General features: G+C 41.5%; 2 protein-coding genes and 1 pseudogene across 3 annotated transcripts; 1 reads left to right on the forward strand and 2 right to left on the reverse strand.

The window, feature by feature from the left end:
* Window positions 1-2,805: 2,805 nt before the first annotated feature.
* LOC136961900 (ictacalcin-like) lies at window positions 2,806-4,797 on the reverse strand. The gene is made up of 3 exons (XM_067255387.1): window positions 4,760-4,797; window positions 3,385-3,527; window positions 2,806-3,090 (listed from the first exon to the last, which is right to left on the reverse strand). The coding sequence occupies exons 2-3, from the start codon at window positions 3,520-3,522 to the stop codon at window positions 2,947-2,949; spliced, it is 282 nt and encodes a 93-aa protein (XP_067111488.1). The 5' UTR covers window positions 3,523-3,527; window positions 4,760-4,797; the 3' UTR covers window positions 2,806-2,946.
* A 2,314-nt stretch (window positions 4,798-7,111) lies between these two features.
* On the reverse strand, window positions 7,112-9,154 carry s100a10a (S100 calcium binding protein A10a). 2 transcript variants are annotated; one of them, XM_067255386.1, is made up of 3 exons: window positions 9,043-9,154; window positions 7,754-7,907; window positions 7,112-7,332 (listed from the first exon to the last, which is right to left on the reverse strand). In XM_067255386.1, exons 2-3 carry the CDS (start codon window positions 7,892-7,894, stop codon window positions 7,171-7,173), a joined length of 303 nt encoding a protein of 100 aa, XP_067111487.1. In that variant the 5' UTR covers window positions 7,895-7,907; window positions 9,043-9,154; the 3' UTR covers window positions 7,112-7,170. The 2 variants fall into 2 exon arrangements, with proteins under 2 accessions (XP_067111487.1, XP_067111486.1); XM_067255385.1 differs by having other exon boundaries at window positions 7,754-7,954; window positions 9,043-9,147.
* Window positions 9,155-11,660: 2,506 nt separating this feature from the next.
* LOC136962504 (protein S100-A5-like) lies at window positions 11,661-13,091 on the forward strand (annotated as a pseudogene).
* The last annotated feature ends 948 nt before the right edge of the window (window positions 13,092-14,039 follow it).

Below are 14,039 nucleotides of genomic sequence, written 5' to 3' on the forward strand. Positions count from 1 at the left end.
AGGGATGGATGAGGGAGGGAGGGAGGGTGGGAGGGAGGGAGGCAGGTCAGGGGAAGGTAGCACCTGTCTTGGCCTAAGCACCCTGTTTCCATCATCATTTATTAATTTCACTACCAAACATAACAGCGAGAGTGAGACAAACGGAAAGGGGAGGACAGAAAGGAGAGATGACTGGAAAGTATCCCTGAGGCACCAGGACAAACAGGTGAAAGGGAACTGGCCCTATTTCTGAAATGCGATTAGGGATTCGATATTATGAGGGGAAGAGTATATAAAGTTTCTTATTGGCTATGCACAGCAGGTAACTTATTATCCAGCTAAACCGCTGACATAAATACTGTAATTTGAATATTTTTTATGATAGGCCAGTTCAATTAGAGAGTCGAACACCTGAAAACTGGTCTTGCAGAATCAATGAAGGGCTGCAATGAATGACTGCCAACACAGCGAGTCAATGGTTATCGTCACTACAACAGCTTGGTATGACGATCAATCAATTTGCAAACCAACTAAATGAGATAACGTAACAGAAAACAGAGATGACTTCCACAACTATATCAAGACATCTTTGAGAAGCTTGAGGCAATCATGCTGGTTGATGTGTCACATGAAAAGCACAGGTCACATGACCTAGCTTGGAGAACAGATCAGGGTAAAGCCCATTTGATGTCTCAGCAAGTTTGCTCTCTCACTAATGTTCCTCATTCTTCCTTCCAGCGTAGGTGGAAGCTAACATGGACTCCTATAAGCTATAAAGGCTACTCAGCCTTAATGTAGTCGACAAGGCAATTTCATGGTACCCTAACTTGTGTATCAAATTGAACACAAACTGGCCAGGATAAACCTAGACCCAACTGTTATAGAGACAATATCCTCTGCTGCAATCCCCTAACTGTAAAATCGGTTCCAAAAACAGATTGTTGCTTTTGCAAGTTTGGGTTAGCTAGGCTAAGAGGCTTGGGTGGGGGAGAGTGACAAGAGTTCAATAACCCCTATGGAGGCCTGATTAAAATAGGCTTTTCCTGGCATGAGATGCCGGACTTGCCAAAACACAAAGCACTTTTGTATCAAGTCTCAAAGGTTTAGCACTGCCTGTCAGCTTCAACCACACGATTCATATAAAAATCTGAATACAACGCAATACGAGTAGCATGCGGTAACACCGCTGAACTTTAGCTGATTGAATGACTTGATACATAGAGCTGGTCTTACTGTTTATCCCATCAGCCAAGAATCAGAATAAGTTTTATGAAAAGCTGAATTAGGTCTTTCAGGTTATACTATATTTGAAAGCCCTGACTTTAAATATGAGTCTATATCCTATGACATACCAATTACACTATTTAGCTGGTCAGGGGGATTAACTGTAACTTTAGGTGACTAGCTGGCTCGACAACTAGAGCTAGCTAGATCCCTCAATGCGCCAAATAGCTCGCTGGCCAGCAAACATTAGGCTCTTTCGAGCTAGACTACCTAATTTATGGCTAATAGCACCTCTATTAAATGTACAGTAGCCCACGAATGCAGCTTGTTCATTCCTGCACGGAACTACATATATCAAACAAGCGTAGTCTAACTAGCAACATTATGGAATGGATTGGCAAGGCCCAATTTGAACTGGATATAGCAGGCAGCAGCTAGATAGCTGATTGATACAGTTAGCTCTAGACTAGTATCTAGGCTATTCAGTCTACGTAAACTATCTATGTAGAATATTTACACTATCGTTAGCTGGACTGCAATGTGGCTAGTTAGGGGTAGCTAGATTGGAAGTGACAGCCAACGAAATAACATTCGTTAGCTAGATTAGGCTAGTAGTTCACGCTTTGACTCTACTGTACAACGACGTTAACAGTGAGCTAGCTAGTACGAAAGGTAGAGCTACAGCTAATCAGTTAGCTTGCACTAGGTGGTTGGCAAGCAAACAAATGGCTTAATGTCATTACAGTTGACTTACACTTCAAGGATCCTGTCACCCTTTGATATGCCAGCTCTGTCGGCTGCTCCTCCGGGCAAAACAGCACTAACATGCTGAAGAGGGGCGTACAATTCCCCATTGATGCTCCGCAGTTGTCCCCCTTCGCTAACCTGACCACGAACGTTGAATCCATAGCCCGATTCCGACTTGACAATTCTTACTACTCTTGGACCTGACGTCACTGTTGTGGCATTTTGTCCGGTGGTACCGACTACCGAACCAACACTAGGTCCATTACGAGATGCCGAAGGTAGAGCCGACCGAATTTCATCGCCTTCAACATCCGCCATCTTCTATTGAAAACACTACCCCCTCCGGTCCGTGTCTAGCAGATTCAAAACAACACCGAATACGCTCTCAGACAACCTTCTCCAGACTGACTCGGGTGTTATCCCGCCCCTCCATCGCATCACGAGACCTCGATTTTAACCCAACTGTTATCACACAAGCGAAGGCATCACGGGCCGCTGTGGTTACTGTCAGAACATTTGGATTATTTATGCTCTCAGTGTTGATAAGTGTTGATTATGCAAAATAGGTTGTTGCACATATTACATGTAATAAGTGTTGCATAAAGTGGTTACTGTCAGTGGATTCCAACTTTCATTGTACCAGAAGTTCACTATTTACATAACCTACAATGTGAACACTACACCACCTAAAATTTAATTCTGACAGTGGTATTAATTTATAATAATGATGAACTGGTTTGAATAGATTAGACTTTTTGATAAGAAGGTTTGAAAGCAATCTGTATCTGTGCCCTTTATTTTAAAAAGTAACAATATTAGAATTGAGAGAAACATATCAAGTCACACACTTCACAATTTAATTAATCTACTTTATTGTTTTATTGTATTGTGTAGAACGACTTCCTTTACAGATACGACATGATTTCAGATATATTTTCAGCCTGTTGGATCGTTTTCCCCTCCTGCAGTTTTCCTCAATGGCCAGCAGGTGGTAATCTAGTTCTTTTTGGTGAAGAAGTCATTGCACATCACTGTGAGGCATGAGACCAGGGTGACGTACTCCTTGAAGTCAACAGTGTTGTCTTTGTTGGAGTCTAGGTCGCTGAAGATTCTATCCACGGCTTCCTTGTCACTAGACTTCTGTAACAGGGAGGGAAAATAAAGCAAGAAACTAAAATGGGTCATGATTGGGTCTTGATCATTCAATTACTAGTCGGTTGTCTGCTAATAATTACAGGACAATGTTCTTATTTTACATTTTCTGAATGTGTATTTTTATCCTAACAATCAGTTACCAGAGCGGTTTAAGTCTAACACAATTGCTTTGTGATGTGAATACAAGTCATTTTGCTGCATTTAGAATGCCCGCTTCTGTGCTTCAAGAATGGGTGAAAACACTCTTTATGTAGAGGTTGGCCTGACTGGTATTCTTACCCCCAGCACCTCCCCCAGCTCTGCCTGGAGCAGGTCCTTCAGTTCAGCCTTGCTGAGGGTGTACTTGTCCCCCTCCTTACCAGAGTACTTGTGGAAGGAGGAGATGAGGAGGGCCATGGCTTGCTGGACCCCAGACATAGTGGCTGGTGTGTGGGGAACAGAGACATTTACATTACATTTAGTCATTTAGCAGACGCTCTTATCCAGAGCGACTTACAGTAAGTACAGGGACATTCTCCCCGAGGCAAGTAGGGTGAAGTGCCTTGCCCAAGGACACAACTTAATTGGGTACAGCAGGGAATCGAACCAACAACCTTCTGATTAACCCGACTCCCTAACCACTCAGCCATCTGACCCCGGGCGGCAGGAGAGGAGATCGCAAATCACAGATTACTAAAGCTCCAAATGCATTATGAGACAAAGAGAATATTTCGAAAGAGATGTTATAAAGGATTTATCATCTGCATAATGATTTTTATTTGTAGACAAACTGACCAGTTATGGTGGTTATTCAGTTAACCAGATTCTTTATTATTCCCAGCGCACACACACTCTTGTTGACATGATAGCTTTTGTCCCTTGCTGTGTTTTTCAACTGTACAGGTACTTTCCATGCAGCTGGATATAAATAAACCTGTTGTTTATCCGTTCCACGGAGACCCCAGCAAAGCCTCCCAACTGTGACTCCCTAACCCTAACTCCAGGGCACTCCTAACAGGCAATGCTATGGCAACGGCCCTCTCTCTTGATGATTGGGCCTGATCCAGGAAGTAGGGTCCAACCTATGTGATCACTTCTACAAAAGCATAACATCCCACCCAGACACCGAACCTTTCCCTGGAGAGCCAAATACAACCTCTCCCATGTTTCTGAGTGTGGATGTAGCCTTACATGTATGGGGTGTGGCACTGGGAAGCCTTAGGATGAGACAGGAGAGGATGAAAATAACTTAATAAGAAGTGAGACAGAGCAATAGTTGTGATGGGTTCATTTGTGCCATCAAGCTTTTTTGAGAGACAAAGTATACCAAGCAAAGCCATACTGTACATATGAGTCAAAACAGGGATACATTCAATTGAAGTATTTACACTGCAATTAAAAGTACATTGTGAAAAATGTTCAGTTACCTGGTGTTACACATGAAGTAGGCCTACAAATGACAAATCTGCTTATCCATACACAGAATGCATGGATTGGACGTGGCTTGAGCTATAATATCCAAAGAGCCAAATGTGATCCAGTGTAGGTCTGGCATGCAGCAAATGTTAACACGTTGACCAGTAATACACATGGACGTATTATACTACAGTAACATAATACAGTAGTTTAAACATCCGCAGCAGTCTTATTTAGCAATGTTAAAGTTTGTACTCACCAAGAGGTTGTAGAAAGTAAGTTTGAAAGGTGATGGAGAAATGAAGTCAGAGTAATGAAGAGAGGGGTGTAATCTAAGTTTTATACTTCACCACACCCATTTCCCCTCTATCCTCCCCTTCTTTAATTCCCACTCTCTCTCTCTCTCTCTCTCTCTCTCTCTCTCTCTCTCTCTCTCTCTCTCTCTCTCTCTCTCTCTCTGTCTCACTACCCTCCTTTTCTCTCTCTCCCCCCTCTCTCTATTTCTATCTCTCTTTTCATTTGAAATGTATCAAAATGGCTTAATATTTACTGATGTTCTGCATATGTGCATAGATATACACCTTATATTATAATGCATCGCACAACAGAAATAAAATATGCTCTAGAACTAAATCAGTCTGAAACAAAGGAGCAAAGTCTTTAAACAAAATCCTTTCAAAATGAATACTGTCATGAGAACGTGTAGATAAAACTTAAAAGGGTAAATATATTTAATTAACATATTAATATATTATAGACATATGTTGAGGATTTAAGAACTGGTGATGAGAAGATGTTGAAATCACTAATGTGTGTACAGATCTTAATTTCCTCTCAGGGCAGGGTCTGTTTTGGCAGTTACAGTGCTCTCTTGTTTGTGTGTCACACAGTATCATTCAAATAATTTGCAGCGCCTCTTTGAAAATAAAAATATGTGGTTTCTAGGGCCACAATTAACTTACTGTCACAAAGTCACAAGTTGGAGTCTAACTGCTTTCACAAGAATAGGTACATGGTACTAGAATGACTTGTGACAACATACACACTCAACACAGCAGTTTAGCAGCTACTTTATCTTGCCAGATTTATCCAAAGCTAACCCAAGGAGAGAGCCCTGGTTCAATGTGGTTTGTTTCCTCTGCAGGTTATCCAGCTCCCAATGTATGTGACTTGAACCTGAGACCTTAATATCTGCATGCTCTAACCACTGAGCTATAGCTATGAGTTTAGAGGGTGTCAACTGAGTTTCTGTTTATACCTCTGAGGGTGGTGGCTCTGTAGATCTTCTCTTCCTTCACTGCACAGGAACCCCAAATTTCTGAGGTTGGAATTGTGAGTCACAGTCAGGACCATGAGCCGATGAGTCAGCCAGAAGCTTCCTGACAGAAAAACATCTGATGACCAGGTCTCTCTTTACCATGGCAACTGCTGGTGGTTACTCTGTATACTGTTTACTGTGTGCTTGTGTCTCTAAATGAAAGCATGTGTGTTGGCCAGGTGGCATCTGTGTGTGTATGTGTGTGTGTGTTTTCTGTTTGGTTTGTGTCCGTGACTACCTCCTCCATTCCTTCCTTCCATTCAGCAGAAACCCACAATTGTCATTGAGTTAAATGATCAGGAAATTATTGTCCCTAAATCTGTCCTGTCTGCTCCTAGGAATTTCCTAAACCCTGCATATTTTCAACACAAACTACCAATAACGAAACTAATTTCATGAGTTTCGACTTTGTAAACTTGTTTAAACTCTACCAACCAGCTACACTCTTATCAAATAGAGAGGGCAGGACAAATACACTCTGTGCAAGCCAGAAATAATGTGATTTAACTGGGTTTCTGTAAAACCCTTTCTCCACCTAGTGGCCATTGTATGAAATGTCTCAATAATACCCTATATGGAATTGCCAAGAACAGAATTATGTTTTTTGTAGCCGCATCCATAGTTACTGTTTGAAACACTGCTTGAATACCAAGTATTAAAACTCCCACAGTGTGGTATGGTCTGTGTATAGCTACTCCAAACAAAGTTGAACATTTAAGTAGACCAGTGAATCTTCAAAAAGGAAATAACAGTTACAGAGCGAATCAGAGTTATGATTCTTTAAGAGGACTCAGGGGAATCCCCATTCTGTCCCTCCAGCAATCCAAGGCTTTGGCGTGAGTGTCACATGGGTGTGTTGCTCATGTCTTCCTACTGTACACCCACGCCACTGTAACCTAGCAATACATGTTTTTTTTCTTGTAACCAATAACATTGGTCGGGGTAGACCACACAATAAGTCCTGCCAAAAAAGAGAGAGAGGGGAAGACCGGAAGAGATATAGAGAGGGCGACAAGGCTGTTAAACCTCTGATGGTAAAACTGTAAAACCCCACCCTGAGGCCTTGTGCACTAGAACATTCCAAGGATTCCTCTTTGAGATGATAAATGAGCTGTTTTATCAGACTGTATGACTTTGATTGTATGACTAAGTGACATACAGCTCCAGCAGACCTTCTATGCAACATATTTTTAACTGCAACCACGTCATTTACTGCAGCTGAGATCCATATTTAAAATCTATCTCTGTCTCATTCACACAAACAAACCAAATCAGAAAAAACTCCATGAGGAAAACAGTTTCTCCATGTTTTTAATGAACAGTGTGATATTACAAAAGTGACCCCTCCTCTCTCACTTCTTCCCCATCTTCTTCAGGTGCATCTGGTAGCACTGCTCACAGGCGATGGACAGGCCCACCACCAGGGACACAAACTCCTCAAAGTTCACCTCTCCATCTCTGTTGGCATCCAGATCTTTCATGATCTTGTCGATCGCAGCGGGGTCCTTCTGAGACTGAAGGGAGCAGGACGACAAAAAGAACCACATTTACCAACGTTTATCATTTACGAAGGAGTTGTCTCGGAGCTAAGGCTTCCCCCTCAGTGATCTAGTCAACGTGATGCAGGCAAACACTGGATGCCCACAAATATGTCCTGTATCGCCACTGTAAAAGTGTAGTGCGACACACAGGTGGGCAAGGATACTAAGCGGAAGGGGGCGTGGTACATTTGTGCGCTCACTTCTTCATATTACACAACACTACTGCTTCATCCTACCTCTTATGAATCTGACAGTGAATAGTCAGATAAAGCACACTTCACTGACATGGGCACTGTCTGCACAGAGCTCTATAATGGGCTGAGTCGTCTCTGTAAACTGGCTGGTCTCAACACCGCACCGTCTGACGTGGCTGAGATGAAGATATGGTGCCCACCTTGAGGAACCCAGAGAGCTCGTTCTCCATCAGGTCCTTGAGCTCACGGCGGCTGAGCGAGTTACCGGACCCCTCTTTGGAGGCGTAACGGTGGAACACCGTGATCAGGGACTCCATGGAGCGTTCCAGTTCAGAAGGCATGGCTGCTGGTTAACTGACAGAGGGAGAAGAAATAGAGAGAAAGATAAGGAGACAGAGAGACTGAGAGGATAAGAGAGATAGATAGAGAGCGACAGCGAGAGACAGTGTGTGTGTGTGTGTGTGTGTGTGTGTGTGAGAGAGGAGACAGACAGAAGTTGAGATAGAAAGAGAGAGAGAGGTTGAGAGAGATTTCAATTATTTTGAATGCTGCCATTGATATGCTAGAGGGATCATGGGACCTGAGATCTTTTTTGTGTTGACCTTGAGGCCTGTAGGCCTATAAGCCTGTATGTACTTATAGGTGGCACTTGGGAAGATCTTGGCTGAAGAAAGCATATTTTAACGATTAATATTTCTCTGTACTCTTACTCACAATCCAGCAAACTACTCTTAAAAGGTATCCCAAGTTTACAGGCATACTCACGTCTGTCTTACACACACACCATTTAAAGCACAAACACTCATGCTGCAGCTTGACCCAGAAGCTCGAATGTACAAATAGAGGAAGAAAAAGGTGGGGCAGGGAAAGGGTGTAGCTGCCACTGGTACATACTGAGAGAAGAGGGAAAATGACTAACAAGCGAAAAATGTGTAGAGGGGGAGAGAGGCAGAGACAAAGAGACGTTGCATCAACACCAGGGAAATAGTGGATGTACACATCCCTAAATCCATTCGATTTTATCCAGTAGACACTCAAAACCTATGATGACCCCGTTAAATATAAAAATAAATACATAAATTAACATTATCAGCGCATTATTAGTACAGGTGTGTGCGTACGCCCATTGGAACTGGCAAGAAGCAAGTTCTAAAAACTGAGTAAAACACCAGATGTAGACAAATTCATACCGTAGCAGCATGATGAAAGTGTTAATGTGTCAAGTGTTAATGTGTAAATAACATATAGCCGTCTTCAGTTGTACAATTGCTAAATCAATTCTTTCATAACCAGATTCCAAAATGTCTCTAAATCACTAACTTGACTCGAATCTTTCTTCCTCGTTTTTTATGTAAACTAGAAGCATCAAAAATAAAAGCATGTCGCAAACCATTTCGCAGGTTCTTCTTGTGGAACCAAACTACTTTGCGCCTAGAGACAAAAATACCAGTCAAACAAGAACTGTGCAGTACTATTACAGAATTCTTACCGTTACGGAGCGAGGAGATGGCGGTTGAAGAGAGTTTGTAAATGCGCAGGAGTTGAGAAATATTGAGTGTTGGAATTTATAGCAAGGCGCCGCCCTGACTGTCAGAGTTCGAGGCAAGTAATGTAGTTGAGGATGTTAAGATAAGCCCACTCACTTTATGATAGTTAACAACGGAACAAATAGACTTGGAAGATTGTGTGATCAAACTTTTTAATTAGCTTATTTCGACTAGTTAGGCTGTCTATTTTATTTTGACGACCACCCTACACAGAATAAATAGTATATTCTTAATTGTGATAGAGTTTAAGTCCTGTAAAAAATAATGTAGCCACATACATACAAATCGTACAAACTGTAACCTGATCAGAAGAACGAATCATTAACCACCGACTATCTACTGAAAATAACCATTGAACAGGAGGGCGTGTAGCCATACCTACCTCGCCCAACAACACACACACACACATATCAGCCTCATACCTGTGTTACTACAACGAAGCTATACACTTTTGTCCTTAAATAGATTTCCCCCAATAAATCAAATAAAAATCAGTTGTAATTGGTTGAGATAAGTTATTTTTTATTTTTCATATGTTCTTGATATTGTGAGCATAGGCGATTCTAGGTTTTAAAACGGGGGGTGCAAAGAGTAGTCATTTTTTTGGGGGGGCTTACAAAAAGATTTTCAAAATTAATACTAGATCTTAAAATTTACAATTTATCATTACAGTACAACCAACCTTGATAGAACATACAACTCTGACATCCCTTAAAAAAATCTAAAAACATTTTATCGTTTTTTTACATCCCAACAGTAGTGGGTGCAAATGCACCCGCGGTAAAAAAACGCCTATGATTGTGAGGAAGGTATGGAGGTTTCTGTGACGATCCTCTGAGTCATAATAAACTGAAATCAGAATGCGATTTTGGAACCACAAGAGGGCACTACATAGGTTTTACATTTCAATTTTTATTTTGTATTTTTTATTCAATCTGGATTATTCTTAGTTGAATGTTCGCTTCACCTCATATTAACTGACTCTATCACCTATGTTTCATGTGAGAGTTTATGTAAGTGTGTGTGCTCACTAAAAAGACAAATATTAATAGGGAGGGGTCCCACTGAGTCACTGTCAGCACGAACAAGTTTTGTTTTAAGAAGGATTATTTTTCCGCCATTGTACTTTTTGTCTTGTGTGTATGACTCACTTGACATTCACTTCACTCCCTCCCTATTTAAACTTTATATATATATATATATATATATATATATATGTACTCCTGTTATATTATATATTATATTTATATTATATTTAGTCATTTAGCAGACGCTCTTATCCAGAGCGACTTACAATAAGTACAGGGACATTCCCCCGAGGCAAGTAGGGTGAAGTGCCTTGCCCAAGGACACAACCTCATTTGGCACGGCCGGGAATCAAACTGGCAACCTTCGGATTACTAGCCCGATTCCCTCACCGCTATGGAAGATATGGAAGGGAAGCGATCCTGACATGTTTAATGGTGTAGTTCTGCATGTCACAGACAAGTCCTGCAGGACAGGACTTAACATGTCTGCGTCTCCAGGTGAACAGCGTCGCCGCCCGGGAGCAGCTCTCTCAGAGCGTCAGGGACCTGACGGCTGCACTGGCGGAACGCCACGCCTCATTGGCCCAGGCCCCGGAGGGGGCACGGCAGAGGAGGGGTGAGGCGTTGGCGGGCCAGGTGGATGAGAGGCGGAGCCTGATGGAGCACGCGGGGCTCATGGCGTTCTCTCAAGAGCTGCTGAAGGAAACAGACCCGTCCTGTTTCGTTCAGGCCGCTCGCCAGACTCACAACAGGTTTGACGACTTTGTACACACCTCTCAGAATCCTCCTTTGTCCCCACAGCAGTTTCATTTGTTATTGCTACTTTGCTTTTTCTGACCCTCCCCCCCATTAACCTTCAGATTACTAGCCCGATTCCCTAACCGCTCAGCCACCTGACTCCCTGTTACTTGACTTCAAAATATCATCCCTCTCCTTGACACTATACCTTGATCCATGTGTGCATCTGCTTTGACTGCTGCACAAGTTTGCTTTATATATTTTTGTACATTTTGGAAAAGTACTTTTCTGGAGAAATAGGTAACACAGCCAACCGATTATTGCTATGAAGTGAACCAAAAGACAACAAACAAAGATTAATACACATTGTTGAATGTTAACACAAACATGAATGTTCTGAATGTTCTACATTATGTTCTGCAACTGTAGGCGGTGGAGATGGTATTCAGAATAGAAAACTTGGGAAACAGGACAGACTAGCGATCTCAAAACTGGGATTAACTGTGAAGAAAAGATGGACCACAAACAATATGATTACCTGTACTTGTGAAGGGTGAGATGAACTCAACATAAAGATGTAAAAATATCTTTAAAATTTCATCAGTTTATTACTCTCCTTCCAATTAATCTATGAGCAAGTTTTTTGAATTGCTGAACACATGATCCAATTTGAGTCAGAGTGCAGGAGTCTTATCTCATGGAATCTATTTTACGTAATGTGTCTCACAAACTGGTTGGTACCACTGGTGTGGTGTGTGTATGTGTGGAGGTGTGAAATGTGCAATGTGCTCCTACAGTATATAAGCACCCACACCATCTTTCGCCTGCACTGCTTCCCCTGCTTAACTGAAAGAGTCACCCTCACCCAGCACAAAGGTAGGATGGGCATATGACGAGAAAGGACAAACTAGCTCACATAGGGTACTAGTAAAAAGAGAGATAGACACTCTGGCAATAATTGTGTTAAGAAATGATTCTGAAAGTCTAGTTGTCCATAGCTTCAAGGTCAAAGCTTACAACTGCAACTCTGAACACAGTCTCGTTATCTATCTAATTCTTCCTAAATTGGTATTGTATCTATCAAATGTCTCATTTAGCCAGCTGTAATACATATCATCTTCCCTCTTCCTGTTCAGGATCACGCTCTAATCGCAAACCATGAAACCAAGCACCCTTGAGATGGGATTATTCGCTCTTGTTGCGACTTTTAAAAAGTATGCAGGAGAGGGCAGTCAACAGACTCTCAACAAGGCTGAGCTAAAGAATCTGCTGGCCAGCGAGCTTGCTTATCTGATGGCGGTGAGTCACTGAAACAACTAATTGCACAAAAGAATGTGGCAGTGATTTGCATAGTAGCTATTATAAGGCTTCAGACAACAGGCTGCTGAATGCTGACCACATTATTAGCTTGAGAACATTTAATAAAAAATAAAATAATAATAATAATATTTAGAACTCACTTTATATTAGCTAAAATAGCTAAAGTGCTACAGGTTAAAAACAAGAAAGGGCGAAAAAAATCATGTCGACCAAAAAAGAAAATAGGACAGAATAAAAGAGTCAATCAACCAAAGGCTCTGTAAAAAAAGGTGGGTTTTGAGGCCACGTTTAAAAGCATCCACAGTCTGTGGTGTCCTCAGGTGATCAGAGAGAGCATTCCAGAGACTGGGAGCGGCTGAGCACAAAGCCCAAACTCCCATGGTACGCAGCTTAGTCCTTGGTGGTTTCAGGAGATGTTTTTCAGCAATCTACATTTGACAAGCACGACAATATAATAGGTGATTCAAGTAGAGCTTTTTTTGGTTGACTTTTTTGTCGTCAATAAGAAACATCTAATTACAGTGATTACATAACTGAATAATATTGCAATGCATGAGCCTTGGGAGTTATAAATACAATATTTGTCTAATTTATGAATGAGAACTACGTTTTTTAGTGGCCCTTGTTTGTTTCCTGAACAGAAAGGGGGAGACAAAGTGGATGAGTTGATGGCCATGTTGGACGCGGACGCTGACGCTGAGTCTTGACTTTCAAGAGTACTTCACTCTAGTTGCCGGCTTGGCTATGGGGTTCAACGCCGGACTGGAAAATCTCTAAAACGTTTTGAAAATATGTTTTTAAGGGTCAACGGTGTCTATAGACAGTGGTTATGTTAAGACCCCCTTTTAATGTTTAACTATTCTTAATTTGCCAAAATGTTAAAATAAATAACAATACAAAAGAAATGCTTGTTTCAGTCTTATTGTTCTTTATTTCTAGTTTAAATGATAACGAATTAAATGTTTTCTTACCTGGTACTTACTTTAAAGATACCTTTGGTAAGAATATGTATTTGATATACAATAACAAAGATATCTGTCAGATATAACTTATTTTAATTTGGCTATGTAATACAGTTACACAGGGACTGCAGGACATTTACACTGCAGGAATCAGAGATATGTGTGTGTATGGTAAGTATTACAGTTTTTACGTTTTTCAGGCCATTCTTTACATCAAGATTGATCACGCATGCTCAGTGGGTGACACCATCAGTGGGCATGTACGTGCAGCTCACAACCTGAGTACAGGGCTAGGCATCATTTTTAGTCTAGAGTGATTCGATATCTGAAGGATTGGGGGACGGGATGTCAGGACAAGGAGCGGATAACATTATCAGTCAGGAATCGGAGACCTTTTGATGATAGTTTTGCATTATTTTGAGTATCTTAAAATTTCTAGTTTTTACTGTTTTCAATTCATATTTTATTAAAGATTGGCATAGGTCTGTGCGTTTTACAACGCTGCAAACACTCACAGACAGACGTAATGCTTTCATTTGACATCATACTTGGATGAACATATTACCATTGAGAGGTTCACTTCTGGAAATATTATGTTAGGTATCATACACGGATACCTCTATCGTTGACGGTGTAATTCATCGAAGTCGGACTCGAAAATTCTCAAGGATGGACGCACTGGTTCGTATTAGTGTGAGTAACGTGCTGTGACGGTAGCCTAGCCGATAGATTCAGAGCATGTTGTATGTTCTAACACAGGCCTACATTGGTGAGAGGCGAACCTACCATGAACCCCCTCCCACATCCCACTTGTCGGACCCACTTGTAGTATGCATGGCTTGTACATTCTACTTTGCATCTAGGTTTGCATGGGCCTTGCATCGGTGCCAC

This window comes from Osmerus mordax, chromosome 18, assembly GCF_038355195.1.
Source record: "Osmerus mordax isolate fOsmMor3 chromosome 18, fOsmMor3.pri, whole genome shotgun sequence".
Lineage (NCBI taxonomy): Eukaryota > Metazoa > Chordata > Actinopteri > Osmeriformes > Osmeridae > Osmerus > Osmerus mordax.

What these genes read in the sequence shown, in the direction of transcription:
- LOC136961900 (XM_067255387.1), bottom strand. Translation starts at nt 3,522, where the DNA reads ATGTCTGGGGTCCAGCAAGCCATGGCCCTCCTCATCTCCTCCTTCCAC. An exon ending in AGCTGGGGGAGGTGCTGGGG is followed by an intron (nt 3,091 to 3,384) that starts GTAAGAATACCA and finishes TCCCTGTTACAG; the next exon opens with AAGTCTAGTGACAAGGAAGC.
- s100a10a (XM_067255386.1), bottom strand. Translation starts at nt 7,894, where the DNA reads ATGCCTTCTGAACTGGAACGCTCCATGGAGTCCCTGATCACGGTGTTC. An exon ending in AGCTCTCTGGGTTCCTCAAG is followed by an intron (nt 7,333 to 7,753) that starts GTGGGCACCATA and finishes TGCTCCCTTCAG; the next exon opens with TCTCAGAAGGACCCCGCTGC.